General features: G+C 38.5%; 2 protein-coding genes across 2 annotated transcripts; both read left to right on the forward strand.

The window, feature by feature from the left end:
* The first annotated feature begins 159 nt into the window (after positions 1-159).
* LOC120174867 lies at positions 160-734 on the forward strand. The gene is made up of 2 exons (XM_039181595.1): positions 160-235; positions 331-734. The coding sequence occupies exons 1-2, from the start codon at positions 160-162 to the stop codon at positions 732-734; spliced, it is 480 nt and encodes a 159-aa protein (XP_039037526.1).
* An 8,521-nt stretch (positions 735-9,255) lies between these two features.
* Positions 9,256-9,795, forward strand: LOC120174868 (putative uncharacterized protein DDB_G0277057). The gene is made up of 2 exons (XM_039181596.1): positions 9,256-9,594; positions 9,748-9,795. Exons 1-2 carry the CDS (start codon positions 9,256-9,258, stop codon positions 9,793-9,795), a joined length of 387 nt encoding a protein of 128 aa, XP_039037527.1.
* Positions 9,796-18,986: the final 9,191 nt, after the last annotated feature.

Here is an 18,986-nt window from a genome sequence, read left to right on the forward strand (position 1 = left end):
ATGACTGCGCGATGACTCGACCGAGTCCGACCTGTCGGATCTCATGATTTGTTCTTTGAGAGTGGTGGTGATTTTGAGGACGAAACCGATGAAACGGCGACGTTTCATCGAGAGCGAGACGTCTCCGATGGTTATTGGTCGGATTCCGAGACGAAAAGTATGTTGCTGGGTTTGCTGCACTACGAAGAAGAGGACGATGTGAAGCAAATGGTTAAGAAAGAGACAGAACATGCATGTGAGATGCCCGTAGGGTGAGGGTTATTTGATGATTTCAAGCGTCGGTTGATGTCTCATCTGCGCGACAAGGGCTTTGATGTTGGTCTGTGCAAGTCCCGGTGGGACTAATTGGACGAAATGTACTCTCGGGAGCCTACGAATACGTAGATGTGTATACCAATGAATCTCAGTACATTGTGGAAGTAAATCTCGTGGCTCAATTCAAAATAGCTCGACCAACAACCAGTTACGCCTCATTACTCGAACTTATCCCACCGATCTTCGTCGGTAAACCCAAAGAGCTGAAGCAGGTCATGAAACTACTGTGCAAAGCAATGAGGGAATCCATGAAAGCCGAAGACATGCACTTGCCGCCGTGGCGGCGAAGCGGCTACATGCAGTCCAAATGGTTCGGTCTTTACAAGCGTACCGTCAATGATGTTCCGGTCCGGCCGACGATATCGTTCCGCTGCAGGGAAGATTTTGCTAGCAAAGATGGGTTCAAAGTTGATATTTAGCTGCTGCCTTTGAACTTTGAAGGCACTAACAAGGCTTACATTTGTTCATATATTAGAATAAGCAATTCAAGTTTTAGAAAAGACTGGATGTTGCTAGTGAGTATCATTTTGTTTATGTTTGTTGATTAGTTCATTTGAATAGTGTAAGCAGGATTGCATTTGTACTGGCTAATGAATTGGGATGATGATAAAAAGAAATCGAAATTCATTGGACCTCTTCGTCAATCGGTGAATATCATCGTTATTCTTCACGTTTCAGACATATCTATCAAACACTACTACAGGTTTTGACTAGTGAAATGACAATTGACAGAATAAATTATAAAAATATAGAGTAAAGTACGCTATAAATTGTTTATATTATGATTAGATTTTTAAAAAATACAATGTTGGGAAGCCGTTATATATTGATAAACCGACAACGATGAAGCAACAGGTTGAGTATGCAAAAATTATGTTGAGGTTAGTGCTAGTTTTTCTCCTCCAATTTCTATAATGGTGGCGTTGGTTGAGGGGAATGTTGTTGATGTTGGTGTGAAATTGGTTTGGTTTCCCTCAAGATGTGGTCACTGTGTTATTTTTGGTCATTTGGAGGAGAAGTGCTAAGCAAAATTTGTTGTTCCCGTGGAGATGGTTAGTGACTTGCCTATGTTGGTTTTGTTTTTAAGGTTAATGTTGTGGGTCAATTGGTTGATGAGGTAGGGCATGCTATTAGTGCTTTTGATGGTGCAACTTCTTTGTGGGTCAATTGGTTGTTGAGCTTGGGACAGGTCAACATGTTGTTGTTTCAGCTTGTGATATAGCTAGTTCGTCGGTTGTTTCTGGTGTGGTTCTTGGAATGGGAGTAAGTGTTGATGGTGTTGTTTTAAGAGGTTATGTGGTGGAAAGTCCAAATATGTTTGATTTGTTATCTATTGATGATGAAAATTCTGTGGTGGTGGATGAATCTCCTCGAAAAAGAATTGTTGCAGGGGGAGTTGCTGAGTTAATGGAGTAGTTGAAGCCAAAAGCTAAGGCTAAAGGTAAATAAGAAAAAGCAGTGGTCCAAGGGTAGGGTGTCCCCTTCTTTAAAATGACGGTGTTTGTTTGGAATGTTAGGGGGTTTAATGATCCCTCAAAATAGAAAAGAGTTATTCGTCTTGTTAAAAAGTTGGATATTGACATTCTCTGAGTTTTGGAAACTAGAGTTCAAGAAGGAAATACTGGCAGTATTGTCTAGAGTAATTTTTAGGGTTGAGATTTCTTACATAATTATATTGATGCTTCGAATGAAAGGATTTGGGTGTTGTATATAGGGGGTTGGCATATTGATGTCTTTGACCAGTAGGAGTAGGTTTTACATTGTTTGTTGAAGAAAATTGATGTTTATTTTTTCTTCTCCTTTGTTTATGGAAGTAGTGACAGGGAGGGAAAAAGGGCTTGAGAAGGGGTTTAGTCTCTATTAAAGATAAGATTGGTAATTGTCATTGGTTGTTGCTGGTGACTTTAATATTTTTAATCGTCCAAATAAGAGTTCTGATTTCGATGGAAGTCAAGGGATTACTGGAGCAATGCAATAATTTTTGGATTGTCAGGAGAGCATTGATGTGGTTGATCATCTTTTTAATGGTTCTTTGTTTATTTGGTGTAACGGAAGAGAGGAGGCTTCTTTATCTAGAAAGCTTGATAGATTGTTGGTGAATCAAGCTTGGTTTTGTTACTTTCCTAAGGCAACTGTGGAGTTTTTATCACCAGACTGTTCGGATCAATTCCCTTGTCATCTTGTTTTGGAAGTTGCTATGTTTAAGCCTCTTAAACCTTTCAAATTCTTTGGTGTTTTGGTGGACCATCCAGAATTCTTTATTATTGATGAGGAGTCATGGAAGGTGCCTATTTCGGGTAATCCCTTACATATTCTGTTTACCAAACTTAAGAGGTTGAAAGAGCCTCTTCAAAGGCTTAGTAAAAAATGTTTCATTGATATTTCCAAGAGAGTTTTTGAAAAGCAACTTGAGCTTGCTAATGTTCAAAAGTTATTGATGGCTAATCCTACTGTGGAAGTTATTGGGAAGGAAAAGAAAGTTACAGAGGAGTTAGGGGCGTTGATAGAACAGAAGAAATCTTTTTTAAGCAGAAGTCTCAGATCCAATATGTTCAGGAGGGTGATCAAAAGTCTATTTTTTTCTCGCGACAAGTTAGTATTAGGCAGAAACTAATTCTATTCATGTACTTAAAGACAACCAGGGTAATAAGGTGGATACTTTGGAAGCTATTGCAACTAATTTAGTCCAGTTTTTCTCAAATTCCTTATGTTCTACTGATGAGTTGGTGGAATTGGTCCCTGATGGTTTACTGAGGGAGATTTTGGGAGTGGAGTTGACCGCTGATATGCAGAATTCGTTGGTTGATCCTATTACTCTAAAGGAAATTAGAGATGTTGTGTTTGCTATGAACGGAAAGAAGGCTTCGAGTTTAGATGATTATTCTGCAAAAAAATTTTAAGTTTCTTGGAGGATTGTAGGGGAGGACTTCTTGAAAGTGGTACAATACTTTTTTTATTATCTCTCTTCATAATGCTTTCAATTCATTACAAAAATTCTGGCTAATAGGTTAAAGCGGTGATTGCCTTCTTTAACTCTGCCTAATCAAATTGATTTTTTAACTGGTAGAGATTAGTGGAAGATGTTATGTTAGCTCATGAAATTGTGAATGGTTATGGAAGGAAATGTTTGTCTCCTAGCATTGAAGACTGATTTAAGGAAAGTTTTTGACTATATTAACTGGGGTTTTATCTCTCAGATTCTAAGGATGATGGGATTTCTAAAACAATTTAGGGGGTGGGTTTGTGCTTGTATAACTAGGTCTAAGTTCTATGTGTGCTTAAACGGGGGTTGGCATGGAGGTATTGATTTCCACCCTAAATATAGAAAGATTGAGTTAACTGAAGTTTGTTTTGATGATAACCTTTTGATTTTTACAAAATAGAATCTTTCTTCTGCTATGGCAGACCAAAATGTGTTGGAAGTGTTTCGTAGGATGTCAGAGCTACAGATGAATGCAACTAAGAGTGAATTGTTCTGTTATGGTATAGAGATTTCTGATATTCGAAGTCTTATTGAGGTATCCGAATTTAGTATTGGTTCATTGCCGGTGAGCTATGTGGGTGTTCCCCTTGTTACTAAGAACCTTTCTTATGTAGACTGTGAGGGTTTAGTGGGAAAAATAGTGAGAAGAATTAGGAGTTGGTCTGAGAAATGTCTTTCTTTTGCTGGTAGGTTACAACTCATTTAGACAGTGATTTTTAGTGTTCAAAACTTTTGGTGTAGGATTTTTTTTTGCCTAAGAATGTCTTAAAACAAGTTATAAGGTTTGTGCTACTTTTCTTTGGAAATACAATGATATTTCTACTCATGGGGCTAGAGTTAGTTGGGAGATAATTTGTCATCCTAAATGTGAAGGGGAACTTGGGGTTAAGGATATCTTCATCTAGAATAAGGCTTGTGTAATGAAGTGTTTATGGTTGATTTTATTCCAGTCCAGTTTTCTTTGGATGTCTTGGGTGGATAAATATTTGTTAAAAGAGTTGTATTATATGGCAATTCCAAGTTAAGGCTAGTCATAGTTGGGTTTGGAAGAAATTGATTCGGCTTAAAGATGATCTGGCCCTTGTTGGTAATTTGCAGGAGGGAGGCAAGATAGGCCTGGGAGTTATATAGGCACAAATAGGGCAAAGTGCCTGGGTACAGAATCATTAGGGGGTGGTTATTCCCCGTCATTCTTTTATTGCTTGGTTAGTAGTTGAAGATAGATTACCAACTAGGAGTAGGATGATAAGATGGGGCTGTCAAGTTAATCCTCTATGCTTGTTATGTGGAGATGTTTTAGAAACGCATGATCATCTATTTGCTGAGTGTTGCTATTCCAGTCAAGTTCGACAGTTGATTTTACGGGCTTATGGTTATTCTGTTTCCCATAAGTATTAGATAGTTTTGCTTGATTGGCTGTAAAGATTTGGGAAATAAAGGTATTTGAGGGCTGCTATTATCCACATCGATTGGTGTGCGTTTAGTTACGGTGAGAACAACTTTGGAGCCAAACCATCTCTTTGCTGGCTTCCGTAACAACGACATATTCTGTTTCAGTTATGGTGAGAACAACTATCTTCTGTAGTTAAGAAACCCAACTCACTGCAGTTCCTCCTAGAGTATAGACATACCCTGTAGTGCTCCTTCTGATGTCAACATTTACGGCTAAGTTAGTATCTACATAGCCTGTCAGTATCGTATCTCCACCTTTGAAACAAAGTGCTTTGTTTTGTAGTACCCCGCAGATATCTGATGATCCATTTGACTGCTTTCCAGTGTACATTGCCCGAATTATTCATGTACCTGATAACAGCTCCCACTGCATGAGCAATATCTGGTATGGTACAAACCATGGCATACATCAGACTTCCAATTGTTGAGGCATACGACACCTTCACCATGTGTGCACGTTCTTCCTCCGTCTTTGGTGATTGTTCTTTGTAGAGTCTAAAATGAACACCTAAAGGTGTACTTACTGGTTTAACATCTTGCATGTTAAACCTGGAGAGTACTTTGTTGATGTACTCAGCATGTGATAACATCAAAATCCTCGACTTTGTGTCACTCTTAATCCTCATCCCAAGAATATGTTTTGCAGCACCCAGATCTTTCATTGCAAACTGCTTCGACAATTTTTGCTTCAAGTTTATAATCTCTTGCATGTCTAAGCCTACAACGAGCATGTCATCAATATACAACAATAAAATAATAAAGCTGTTGTCGAACTTTTTTGATGTAGCAACAATGATCTGCTTGACATCTGGTAAAACCACTGTTACTCATGAAACTATTAAACTTTTTGTACCACTGTCTATGAGCTTGTTTTAAACCATACAAACTCTTCTTCAACCTGCATACTAGGTTTTTCTTACCTGCCTCTATGAAGCCTTCTGGCTGCCTCATATAGATTTCTTCCTCCAAATCACCATGAAGGAAAGTTGTCTTTACATCTAACTGCTCAAGATGTAAATTCTCTGCAGCTACAATTTTCAACACCAGTCTGATTGTAGACAGTTTTACAACTGGAGAGAAAATTTCATTGTAGTCAATACATTTTTTTTTCTAAAAAACTTTGACAACCAATCTTGCTTTGTAGCGTTTGCTCCCATCATGCTCTTCTTTGATCATGTAAACCACTTGTTGTGGAGCGCTTTCTTTCCTGGTGATAATTCAACTAATTACCACGTCTGATTTGACATAAGCGAGTCCATCTCATCTTTCATGGAAGACTCACACTTGACTAAATCCTCCACCTGCATTGCTTCATTCGTAGCACTCTGGTTTACCATTGTCAGTCAGCAACAAGTAGTGCAAAGAAGGCGAATAACACTGGGTTGGTTTAGAAATTCTGGAGGAGCGTCTCAGTTCTGGTGTGCTTGGTTCTTCAACTGCTTCAGGATTGATCTGAACATCATTTCCAGAAATCTCCTCGAACTCAGCAAATTCATTTGTTTCAGCTTCGGTATTGGAGCTACTTGATTTTATGGTTGACATGTCTTTGTACATCACATTCTCATTGAAAATGATATCTCTGCTTCTGATGATCTTCCGATTTTCGTAGTCCCAAAACAGGTAACCGAACTCATCACCACCATAACCAACAATGACACATTTGTTGGACTTGGCGTCAAGTTTACTTATTTCAGCAGAATTTATGTGTACATAAGAAATACAACCAAACACTCTTAAGTGTGAAAGGTTTATTTCTTTTCTTCTCCAAGCTTTCTCTGGTATTCCACCATCCAAGGGAACTGAGGGCCCATGGTTGATCAGGTAAGCTGAAGTGTCGATAGCTTCAGCCCATAGCAATTTGGGCAATCTGGCATGTATCCTCATGCTTCTGGCACGTTCATTCAGAGTTCTGTTCATGCGCTCTGCTACGCCATTATGTTGCGATGTCATGGGAACTGTTGTCTCCATCTTGATCCCATTGTTTGTGCAGAAATCTCTGAATCTACTATTTTTGTACTCTCCTCCATTGTCAGACCTCAACCGCTTGACTTTCAAACCAGTCTCATTTTTCACCATGATCTTCCATTTTCTGAAGGTATCAAAGACTTCTGATTTCTTCTTCAGAAAATAAACCCACACATTCCTTGTTGAATCATCGATGAAGGTGACATAATATAGTGAGTCTGCAAGAGATGGAACTGGAGATGGTCCACATACATCAGTATGAACAAACTCTAATTTTTCAGCCTTGGTTATCTTGCCAATCTTTGCAAAACTGACTTTATTTTGTTTGTCAAAGATGCAATCTTCACATAGTCCGACATCTACGTTCTTTAGATCCGACAGATTCCCTTTTGACAAAAGTGTCTTCATCCCTTTCTCGCTCATATGGCCAAGCCTTTGGTGCCATATGTTTGATTTTTCATCAGTATCTGCTACTACAATGATGTTCTCTAAATTTGAGGTTATATAGAGAGTACCAGTCTTCTTACCACGAGCAATGACGAGTGCTCCTTTGGTAATCTTCCATTCACAGCCTGAAAAGGTTGTGCTATATCCTTTCCATCAAGCTGTCCTACAGAAATCAAATTTCTTTTAAGGCCAGAAATATGTCTCACTCCTTTCAGCGTCCAAGTGGTCTGGTTTGGCAACTTTAATCGGATGTCTCCTTTTCTGATGATCTTCAAGGTTTCATCATCAGCTAGATGAACCTTCCCAAAATCACCACTGGCATAGTTCTCCATGATTTCTTGGCATGGGGTGGAGTGTAAAGATTCCCCTGCATCCAAGATCCATGATTTAATCGGACTGTTGACGCTTAAAATCATGGCATCACCTGTCTCCTTTGTCATGTTGGCAGATTCCTGTACGCCAGTATCTTTCTTTGGTGCTCGACATTCTCTTTTAAAGTGACCCTTCTTGCCGCAATTATAATAGGTATAATATTTCTTTCCCGTTCTTGATTTTCCCCTTCTGGATTTGGATCTGCCACGATTTAAATTTCTTTCTGAAGTTCTCCCTCTAGACTCCGTGTGTAAGGCTGAGGAGGTTGATGCTTCACCCGATTCTCTTCGTAGAATTTTTTCACTCAATATCAAATCCCGAACATCGTCGAATTTTAATTTGTTGTGTCCCGACGAGCTGCTGACTGCTATAACAGTAGCATTCCAACTGTCTAGTAGAGATTAAAAGATAATTAAAGCTCGAACTTCATCATCAAATTCAATTTCCACTGAACTCAACTGGGTTGTGATTGTGTTGAGTTCATTTAGGATTTGTGCCACCGATGGCCCTTCCACCATCCGCAAATTGAATAATCGCCTCATCATATGAACTTTGTTTGAGGCCGATGGCTTCTCATACATACTGGAGAGAGCCACCATAAGACCCGCCATGGTATTTTCCTTTGCTATATTAAAAGCAACATTGCGGGATAACGTCAGTCGGATAACTCTGAGGGATTGTCTAGAAGAGCCCAGTTTTCATTCTTCATGCACTTTGGTTGCTTTCCTAAGAGGGGTTGATATAGATTTTTCTGGTACAGAAAATCTTCAATCTGCATATTCCAAAAGCCAAAGTTCGCACTATCGAACTTTTCAATTTTCACATTCCCTTCGTCTGCAGTCATCGCTCCCACTCGAATATGGCTTCGTTTGGATCGTTTCTGACAATTCTTGCGAATCACCGTGTATTAGAACACCTCCGTCGACAAATTCGTATCGTCGATAATTTTTTTACTATTTATGTGAATAGTAACCTCGCAAAAATTGACAAAATTGACAACCAAAAGCTCTGATTACTAGTTGTTAGGAAATAAACCGAGTACGAGTAATTTTTCTATAACCAGATTAGTGAGAATGCGAAATACAAGCGGAAAAATAATACTCGAAATTGATAACGGAGTTCAGCTAATTGTGCTTACGTCTCCGGACTGCTGCAGATCTTTTACTAAGAGAGAAAATTTACAGGTGTTTATAAAACACTCACTACTCACAAGAAAACTCTCTAGTATTGGGAGAAAGAAATGATTTAGGATGATTTTGAAGCTAAATAGGATATGATATTTATAGTTGAAGCTTGAAGACTAATCTTATAAATACCTTAAAATTCAATGACTCAATTTGATGATTAACCCTTGCTCAAATTCAATAAAATGGGATGTCAAACTTTGAAATCAAAGCAGTCCATTTATTCAAAACAACCCCAATTTATTCAAAAAAACCGGTGGCTTTGATTTTCAACATATTTGGCAAGAATGGTGGTTAGTATACGTCAATGTCCTGATATTTTTTCTTTGATTAAAATTGATACTAGGCTAAGGCTTTTTGGATATCGAAGAGTTTCTAGTTTTGATATTTCTTTAGTTGATGAATGGGGTTTTAGTCTTTGCCCTGTTTGCAATGTTTTGGTTTTCTGGTGAGGGAAATAAAGAAAAGTTCTCTTTAACATAGAGCCGAGTCACAGGCTCACAGCGAATACGATACCGATCTGACGCGAACGAGTCAATGGAAGGAGTGGGGGCTCGATTCGGGCGGTCCTCCACCCGGTACGGACCAGCCACGGTGCTCACTGGGCCGGTCAGGAAATGGAAGAAGAAATGGGTCCACGTTTTCCCATCTAACACTGGCAGCAGCAACAACAATAATCCCTCTCAAAATAACAATAATAATCACCACAGCACCAACGGTATTTCTAACGGTAATAACGGCTCTCATCTCGTGCTTTTTAAATGGACCCCTTTATCACAAAGCCAAAACAACAACAGTAGCCCCAACGATTCTTCCAAGGACGATGACGTGGCGTCTCCCGAGGAGCCTCCGAGGCGGAAATTTAAAGACATCCTTGTATTCTCTTCCTTGGGTGTTCATCAATGTCGAATTTTCCTTCTCATTTTACCTTGTTTTAACTGAAGTCAGTTTCTTGGTGTTTTTTTTGTTGTTGCTGGAATTTAGGATTTTATTATGCTGTGTCTTCTGTATAATTGGTTGATCTGTTAGCTGGGTTTTGGTTTGATAATGCTCCGTGTTTCTTCAAGGGAACTATGAGTTGGCTTGCTGTTAAGTGCTTTAATGTGTGTGGAAAGATGTAAATGGTTTATAAGGGAATTTTATTGATAAATGACTGAAAATTTAGCATATAAATGTTTGTTCTTCGCTACTATGCTACTCGAATTTAGGTGTGAGTACCCAATTTGGATATGTATTTTACACGAGTACGGTTAGATTTTTCCAAGTTTTTCCATATACCGGGAAGACGTATACTCGAATCCATGTGTCAAACATGTGCATTTCAAGAAGAATGAAGAGTCCGAGCAACATATGAAGAGTTTGAGCAACATCGGTTCACTATAGTTTGGCATGGCCTTGATGCATTGGAGTTTCCATTTCTGCTTCACTCGTCATAATTTCTTCCTAGAACCATAGCTTCCTTATCAGCTAAGCTTTAATTCGATAGCTAATTTTGAAAATTATCCATAAGGGTACAAAGTTGAGCTGCTTGCCATCCTTATGCTCTTAGATCGAGTCCGAAGTCTGGAAAGCTTTGAAACCAATAATTTGATGATAGTGGAACTGTTGGAGTGGAGGTGGAAAGGGAAGAGGACCGAGACTAGCATCTCATTTCTTTTACTCTGACTAATTAAACTCAAATGGCACCATATGCAGTTGCTTTAAGTTGAACACGGTTGTTGTAATGCTTAGACCTATCTGATCTAATCTAGTATGTCTCTCTGCTCTTGTTCATATCAACCGCCGAGAATGGGTGCTTTTGTCTGCCTATTGTGATTTCTTTTTAAGTTTTTGATTGGATAATCCGGATATGCTAACATTCACAGGTTTGTCAAATTGCTTCGTATAACAATTCTAGGTGGAAATAAGTTATAAGATCATTTCAGATTGTTAGATTGTATACTTATTTTGACTGTTTGAACATGTAGATTGTTGTGCTAGAGGAACAGAACATGGAAGCTGCTGAAACGTTGATGATGAAGCTAAACCGAGTGAGGATGACGCTAGTGCTGCAGAGCCAACTTCCAGGAATGATGGTTTTGACGAAAAACCGGACATTAACTACACACCGATGGATGAAAGTCAGGTGAGCAGCAAACTCTCATTCTACACTCATTCAGTCATTTGAAAGGGAGGCTGGGGGGATTGGGACAGGACCTGCAGGTCCTTGTCGTTTAAGTTCTTTAAGAAACTAAAACGTAAACATGAATGATAAATGAGTTCTTTAAGAAACTAAAACGTAAAACATGAATGATAAATGACATCTCTATCGCACTGATTCATAGAGAAGGTTTAATTTTAACCCCAATTTTCTGTCTCAGGAGGAAAATAAAATAGTGCGGCAAGATCTGAATGAAAGCAAGTTGGATTTGAGTTTGGGTTGAACGGCAAACGATGGCAAGTCTGATTCGGAAACAAATCGCAATGCAGAATTGGAAAGAGCGAAATCGGGTAGCAGTTTGGACATGATTGAGTATAGCCTTGCAGGTGGTTTCAGGAAATAGATGCGATGATAAGTAGACATCAGCCTTCTTGTTTTAAGCGTTCTTCCTAGAGTTTCAATAGGACAAATTCTTGATGACATTGGTAGGTAGCCTATGCTTGTAGGGCTTTGAATTAAAACCCTTGGAAAGTGAGGGAAGAAAGAAACATTGTTATCAAATTACAAATTTGCACAGCAGATAATGCTTGAACAATTCTATTGCTCAGAATATTAATCATAAGTAAAACAAGAAGGCAAAATGACTGATATTTGCCCAAGAACACTAAACCAAGCGTTACTTGGAAAATGGGTGTGGAAATTCGGCAGTGGGTCAGATTCATCGTGGAAAAATGTAATATGCAGTAGATATAATTTGGATCCTCAGTCATTATTTTTGACTAATTGCATTTTCAAACAGGCCTCGTGGTTATGGAGAGCGATTGTTGAGAATTATACGAAAGAAGACAGGTTTGGAATGTGTTATCAAAGCCATATTAAGTGGAGACCGTTGGCTAGACAATACCCCTTTGAAGTCTCAATTTCCCAGAATTTTCTCTCACTGAGTAAGGATGGGAAGATAGAAGAATATGGAAACGTTAATTCAGCGTGTTGGGTTTGGAATATCCGGATGAGAAGGAACCTAGCGGATTGGGAACTAAATCAGTGGGTAAACTTAATGACTCTATTATCCAGTGTGAGTCCTGTTTTGGATGCTAAAGATGGTATGATTCGGATGGGGAATGGTGAGAGATGCTACTTAGTAATGAGGGAGATTGGCATTGTGGACTAAGCTACGTTTGGAAGGGACCGGTTCCTCCAAGGGTGGAGACACTGTTGTGGCAAGTAGCTCTTCAGAAGGTGGCAGTTAAATTGAAGATGATCAAAAGAGGGGTCATAGCGGTGGAAAATGTGCTATGTCCTCTGTGTAAATCGTGCCTCGAAACAGTCTCCCGCCTACCTGTTCTTTCTTGTGTTATATCTTGGGGTCTCTGGAATTATTTGATTAGTTTTTAGGGTTTATCAGTGGTCATTCCGGAGGATCTTATTTCCCTCCTGACATAATGGGATAGTATAATTCCTAAATCTAATATGTGGCCATTTATCCCGGGGTAGTTATCTGGTCAATTTGGAAATATAGGAACTCATTGGTTTTCGACAATGGATCAGATGATTCTATTTCTTTATACTTCGTAGCAAGATATTGTTTGGCCTCCTGGTTTGTAGCTAAGTTCCCTATTTCTAGATTGAGTCTGGATCCTTTGATTTGCGATCCCTTACTAGTAAATTCAAGTCCGTTGTGGAGGCAGCCTGCTGCTCCTTCTGTTTCTTGGTCTCATCCTCCTCCAGGCTATTACAAGGTAAATGTTGATGGTGCTGTTAATTTGGACTGGGAAAAGGGTGGTATTGGCAGACTGGTAAGAGATTCGTGTGGTCAAACTTTGGGCTCCTCAATTCCAGTTAGTCCGGTCCCTTCAGTTTTTGCAGAACTAAAAGCTGTTAAAGAGGGTATTATCATTGGAACTTCGTCCAGTGGTTGTAGATTTGGTCAACTAATTTTGGACTACGATTGTAGCAACGTTGTTATGTGGATAAAGGATCCTTCAGGATGCCCTGCTCCTTACGTTAGTTTAGCAAAGGAGATAGGTTCTATAATTCGTAGAGATGATATTACCATCAAGGTGATTAGTAGGTGCCCAATTGGGAAGCCGATGACTTAGCTAAAAAGGGAATAGGATAGTTTGGGTATGGTTGGGGTTTTATATATGTAGTTGTTTCAGGGTTTGTAAGGTTTTATGTTTTTGTAAGGTTATTATAGACTATTTGTTGTATTTTTGGGCCATTTAAGCCAATTTTATAATAAAATGAGGTACCCTTTTCCCCTTCTGCTTTTTACCAAACACTCCGGGGATTGGTAATTATGAAAGAGGGTTTTTTAGTGAGACATCCTATACTTATAAAAAAAAATTGCCCAAGAAAAAAAGGACTTGGCAGATTTGATCATCATTTGTTTACAATATCCGGAACTGGCTTTTCCTCAAGATTAAAGGCGTAATGCAATATAGCGATTCCATCATAATGGATTTTAAGTTCATCAGGACACTATAATATCATAGTAACGGGGAAGAGGGGAAAATTGTTGAAAAGTCAACATTTGTAGGCTAATTTCGGTGGAAATTGTTGGGAAACTTTCGGTGAAAGTGGTGCATTTATTGCACCGAATTCAAGCTTGAATTTGTTGAAAAAATGAAAGGGAAAATACAAATTTTAGTCATTGTAATTTAGGGTATTTACAAATTAGTCCTTAAGCTTCAACTATAAATACCCTAGCTCATTTAGCTTCAAAACCATCCCAAAGCATTCTAGCTTTCTTCCAATACTAGAGAGAATTTAGATAGTTTCTTGAGAGTTGTTTTCTCTTTTTTATCAAGAGAGAATTATCATTTTTTTCTCCTTGGTAGATCGAGAGAAGTTGTAATTCATATTTTCTCATAGTGAAATTTTTCTATTGTTGCCCGTGGTTTTTACCCTATATTATTTAGGGGTTTTCCACGTAAATTTTGTGTCTTTTTTATCTTTATTTTTATTTTCTCAAATTATTAGTTGCAATTTTGCTCTATCCGATAGCCGTCTTCCGCAACAATTGGTATCAAAGCCAGATTTGAGTGTGTAATATATGCTTATTTTCTTTGTGGTTGCCACCAAAAGGTGGATCCTCCAACATAAGAAAGTAAGAAGGTATTACCCATTCTTTGAAGGTTCCATAGAACTATTCATGATAGTGAAATAGTGGGAGCTATCTGTAATAGAAGTTATGACAACGAAATTTGATATTGAAAATTCAATAAGAGAAATTTCTCATTGTGGAAATTGAAGATGAAAGCTATCCTGAGGAAAGACGGTTATCTAGCAGCTATCAGTGAAAGGTCAGTAGATTTCACAGATGACAACAAATGGATTGAAATGGACGGGAATGCTATGACAAACTTTCATCTAGCATTAGCAGATGAAGTATTATCAAGCATCGAGGAGAAGAAGACAGCTAAGGAGATATGGGATCATCTCACCAAACTGTACGAGGCCACATCACTGCACAATAAAATTTTCCTTAAGAGAAAATTGTACACTCTTCGTATGCCAGAATCTACTTCAGTGACGTATCACTTAAATACACTAAACACTTTATTTTCTCAGCTTACATCCTTAAGCTGTAAAATATGAGAACAAGAACGTGCTGAACTTCTACTTCAAAGTCTACCGGATTCGTATGATCAACTCATCATCAACTTGACAAACAGTAATGTCACCAGTCTAGTCTTCAATGACGTTGCAGCTGCTGTTTTACAAGAAGAAAATCGACGCAGGAACAAGGAAGACAAACAAGTAAATCTACAACAAGCAGAAGCGTTGACAACGATGACAACGATGAGAGGGAGATCAACAGAACGTGGCCAAAGCATCAGTCACAAACATGGTAAATTGAATTCGAGGAGCAAGAAGAATTTAAAGTGTTATAACTGTGGAAAGAAGGGTCACTTGAAGAAGGATTGTTGGAGTCTAAATAAAAACTCCAATCCACAAGGCAATACCACAAACACTTCAGATGATGGAGATGCTCTATGTTGTGAAGTGTCAACCACCGTGGAAGGCAGAAAAAGATTTGCAGATATATGGCTCATTGATTCGGGAGCAACATATCATATGACTTCAAGAAGAGATGATTCCATCATTATGAACCTGTCTCAGGAGGATCTGTGTATAGTTGCAATGATCATGCCTTAGATATCGTTGGCGTGGGAACCATCAAATTGAAGATGTATGATGGAACAATTAAAGTTGTTTGAGATGTGTGGCACGTGAAAGGCCTGAAGAAAAATTTATTATCCTACAGATTGTTGGATAATAATGCAAGCAAGATTGAAACACAAAAAGGAATCATGAAGGTGTTCCGTGGAGCGCTTGTGGTGTTGAAAGGCGAAAAGATAGCAGTAAACTTGTACATGCTGAAGGGAGAAACTTTGCTAGAAGCAGAAGCCTCTGTTGCCTCATGTAGTTCAGATTTTGCAATGCTATGGCATCAGAAACTTGGACACATGTCAGAACAAGGAATGAAAGTCCTTATGGACCAAAAGCTACTTCCAGGCTTAACAAAGATATCACTTACTTTGTGTGAGGATTGCATAACAAGTAAGCAACACCGGTTGAAATTCAACACATCAAATTCTAAAGGAAAAAATATTCTAGAATTGGTTCATTCTGACGTATGGCAAGCACCAGTTACATCCCTAGGTGGAGAAAAATACTTTGTCTCATTTATTGATGACTACTCCAGGAGATGTTGGGTGTATCCTATTAAGAAGAAGTCAGATGTGTTTTCAACTTTCAAAAACTTCAAAGCGTGGGTGGAACTTGATTATGAAAATAAGATCAAGTGTTTCAGAACAGATAATGGAGGAGAATACACAAGTGAAGAATTTGATGACTTTTGCAGGAAAGAAGGCATCAAAAGACAGTTCACAGTGGTAAACACTCCTCAACAAAATGGAGTGGCAGAGCGGATGAACAAAACCTTGTTATAAAGAACAAGAGCAATGTTGAGGGATGCAAGCCTAGAAAAATCATTCTGGGCAGAAGCAATCAATACCGCCTGTTATTTGGTGAATCGAGCTCCATCAACTGCAATAGAGTTGAAGACACCAATGGAGATGTGGACTGGTAAACCAGCTGATTATTCAAATCTCCATGTATTTGGAAGTATTGTGTATATGATGTACAACTTCCAAGAAATTTCAAAGTTGGATCCAAAATCCAGGAAATGTAATTCTTGGGATATGCTGATGGTGTAAAGGGGTGGGTATCGCTTGTGGGATCTCACTGCCTGCAAAGTGATCATTAGCAGGGATGTTATCTTTGTAGAAGATAAACTACAAAGAAAAGAAGACGATGATAGCGTTGAAAAGTCAGAGACTATACAGATACATGTGAAAAAAGAGGTTGAACAATGAGATTCTTCTGAAGCAGAACCAGCACATGATGAACAAGAACCAGAGAGTTCTGAAGCTCCAACAACTCGTCAATCAAATCGTGTGAGAAGACGTCCCAATTGGTACTTAGATTATGTTATAGAATGAAATGTTGCATACTGCCTTTTAACAGAGGACAGTGAACCATCAACATACTAGGAGGTAATAAACAGCTTAGATGCTTCACTATGGATGATGGCGATGCAATAAGAAATTAAAGCCCTTCATAAAAATAATACATGGGACCTTGTGCCACTACCACAAGGAAAGAAACCAATTGGTAACAAATGGGTCTTCAAAATCAAGCGAAATTATGACGATCAAGTGGAGAGGTATCGTGCAAGACTCGTGGTCAAAGGATATGCTCAAAAAGAATGTATTGATTTCAATGAAATATTTTCTCCTGTGGTTCGACTAACAATAGTTCGATTAGTTTTGGCAATGTGTGCTACATTGAACTTACATCTAGAGCAGCTAGATGTTAAAACAATTTTTCTTCATGGAAATCTTGAAGAATAGATTTACATGCTCCAGCCTGAAGGTTTTGAAGAAAAAGAAAAGAAGAACTTGGTTTGCAAGTTGAGCAAATCTCTGTATGGAAATCTCTGTACAGCCGAGGTGTTGGTATAAGAGATTTGATTCATTCATTATGTGCCTTGGATACAATAGACTTAATGCAGACCCTTGTGCTTATTTCAAGAGGTCTGGTGATAATGATTTTGTCAAATTGTTGTTGTATGTGGATGACATATTGGTTGCAGGACCCAACAAAGATCATATTGAAGAATTGAAGGCCCAATTGGCTAGGGAATTTGAAATGAAGGACTTGGGATCAGTAAACAAGATTCTAGGGATGCAAATTCATCGAGACAGAAGTAATAGGAAGATTTGGCTTTCACAAAAGAATTACTTGAAGAAGATCTTGTCACGATTCAGCATGCAAGATTGTAAGCCAATTTCTACCCCTCTTCCTATTAACTTCAAATTATCCTCCAGTATGAGTCCTAGCAGTGAAGAAGAGAGGATGTATATGTCTCGAATGCCGTATGTATTGGCAGTGGGAAGTTTAATGTTCGCTATGATATGCACAAGACCAGACATTGCACAAGCAGTGAGAGTGGTTAGTCGGTACATGGCGAATCCAGGCAAAGAGCATTGGAATACAGTAAAGAGGATCTTGAGTTACATCAAAAGGACCTCAAATGTTGCATTATATTACGGAGGATCAAACTTACTAATAAATGGGTATGTAGATTCTGACTATGCAGGGGATTTGGATAAAAGCAAATCTACATTAGGATATGTGTTCAAAGTTGTTGGTGGAGCTGTAAGCTGGGTTTCAAAATTGTAGTTAATTGTGGCTACATCCACAACAGAAGCAGAATATGTAGCAGCTACACAAGCCAGTAAAGAAGCAATTTGGTTGAAGATGTTATTGGAGGAGTTTGGGCACAATCAAGAGTATGTCTCTCTGTTTTGTGACAGTCAAAGTGCCTTGCATCTAGCAAGGAATCCAACATTTCATTCAAGGACAAAGCACATACGAGTTCAGTACCATTTCATTCGTGAAAAGGTGGAAGAATGAACGGTAGATATGCAGAAGATCCATACCAAAGACAACATAGCATATTTCATGACGAAGGCAATCAATGCTGATAAATTTACCTGGTGTCGATCCTCTTGTGGCCTGTCAGAGACGTAAGCAACATGAAGGTACAAGGTAGAAAGAATGGTGTGAAGATATGATTGTTCCAATCAAATCTTCAAGTGGGGAGATTATTGAAAAGTCAACATTTGTAGGCTAATTTCGGTGGAAATTGTTGGGAAACTTTCGGTGAAAGTGGTGCATTTATTGCACCAAATTCAAGCTGGAATTTGTTGAAAAAATGAAAGGGAAAAATACAAATTTTAGTTATTGTAATTTAGGGTATTTACAAATTAGTCCTTAAGCTTCAACTATAAATACCCTAGCTCATTTAGCTTCAACTATAAATACCCTAGCTCATTTAGCTTCAAAACCATCCCAAAGCATTCTAGCTTTCTTCCAATACTAGAGAGAATTTAGAGAGTTTCTTGAGAGTTGTTTTCTCCTTTTTATCAAGAGAGAATTATCATTGTTTTCTTCTTGGTAGATCGAGAGAAGTTGTAATTCCTATTTTCTCATAGTGAAATTTTTCTACCGTTACCCGTGTTTTTTACCCTATATTATTTAGGAGTTTCCTACGTAAATTTTGTGTCTCTTTTATCTTTATTTTTATTTTCTCAAATTATTAATTGCAATTTTACTCTATCCGATAGCCGTCTTCCGAAAAAAAAATGAGGCGAGGGAGGGCAGTGGAGACTGAAAAGCGAGAGGGAAGAAAGAACAAATACAAATACACCCGGTTTGAACAAAGTCAAGTGAGTATATTTGACGATGATCTAAGTAATCATCATAGCTTTTGTCTTGCCATTATAGCTTTGAATGTGTGGCCCAAATTCAGGCTTCCCGGTGTAGGCCAGCCGCGTTCAATAGTTGTCTCCGCAACAGAAAAAACATCATTAATCCACAGGTAAGACGTACGTGCATGTATACGTCCCATCAGTGGCATGCACGTGAAAAGAAGGGTTCTTATCTTAATTTTACTTTATGAAAGACTTGCATGCATGTGACATCTTTTACGTCTTTGTGTCTCTCTTATATTGTCCAACGATTTCCTGGTTATTTCGTTCAAATAACCAAACCC

The sequence above is a fragment of the Hibiscus syriacus genome, unplaced genomic scaffold, assembly GCF_006381635.1.
Source record: "Hibiscus syriacus cultivar Baekdansim isolate YM2019G1 unplaced genomic scaffold, ASM638163v2 tig00112127_pilon, whole genome shotgun sequence".
NCBI lineage: Eukaryota > Viridiplantae > Streptophyta > Magnoliopsida > Malvales > Malvaceae > Hibiscus > Hibiscus syriacus.

Coding starts and splice junctions, on each gene's coding strand:
- LOC120174867 (XM_039181595.1), top strand. CDS start 160: ATGTTGCTGGGTTTGCTGCACTACGAAGAAGAGGACGATGTGAAGCAA. Junction 236..330: donor GAAAGAGACAGAACATGCAT/GTGAGATGCCCG, acceptor GGTCTGTGCAAG/TCCCGGTGGGACTAATTGGA.
- LOC120174868 (XM_039181596.1), top strand. CDS start 9,256: ATGGAAGGAGTGGGGGCTCGATTCGGGCGGTCCTCCACCCGGTACGGA. Junction 9,595..9,747: donor GGAAATTTAAAGACATCCTT/GTATTCTCTTCC, acceptor TTGATCTGTTAG/CTGGGTTTTGGTTTGATAAT.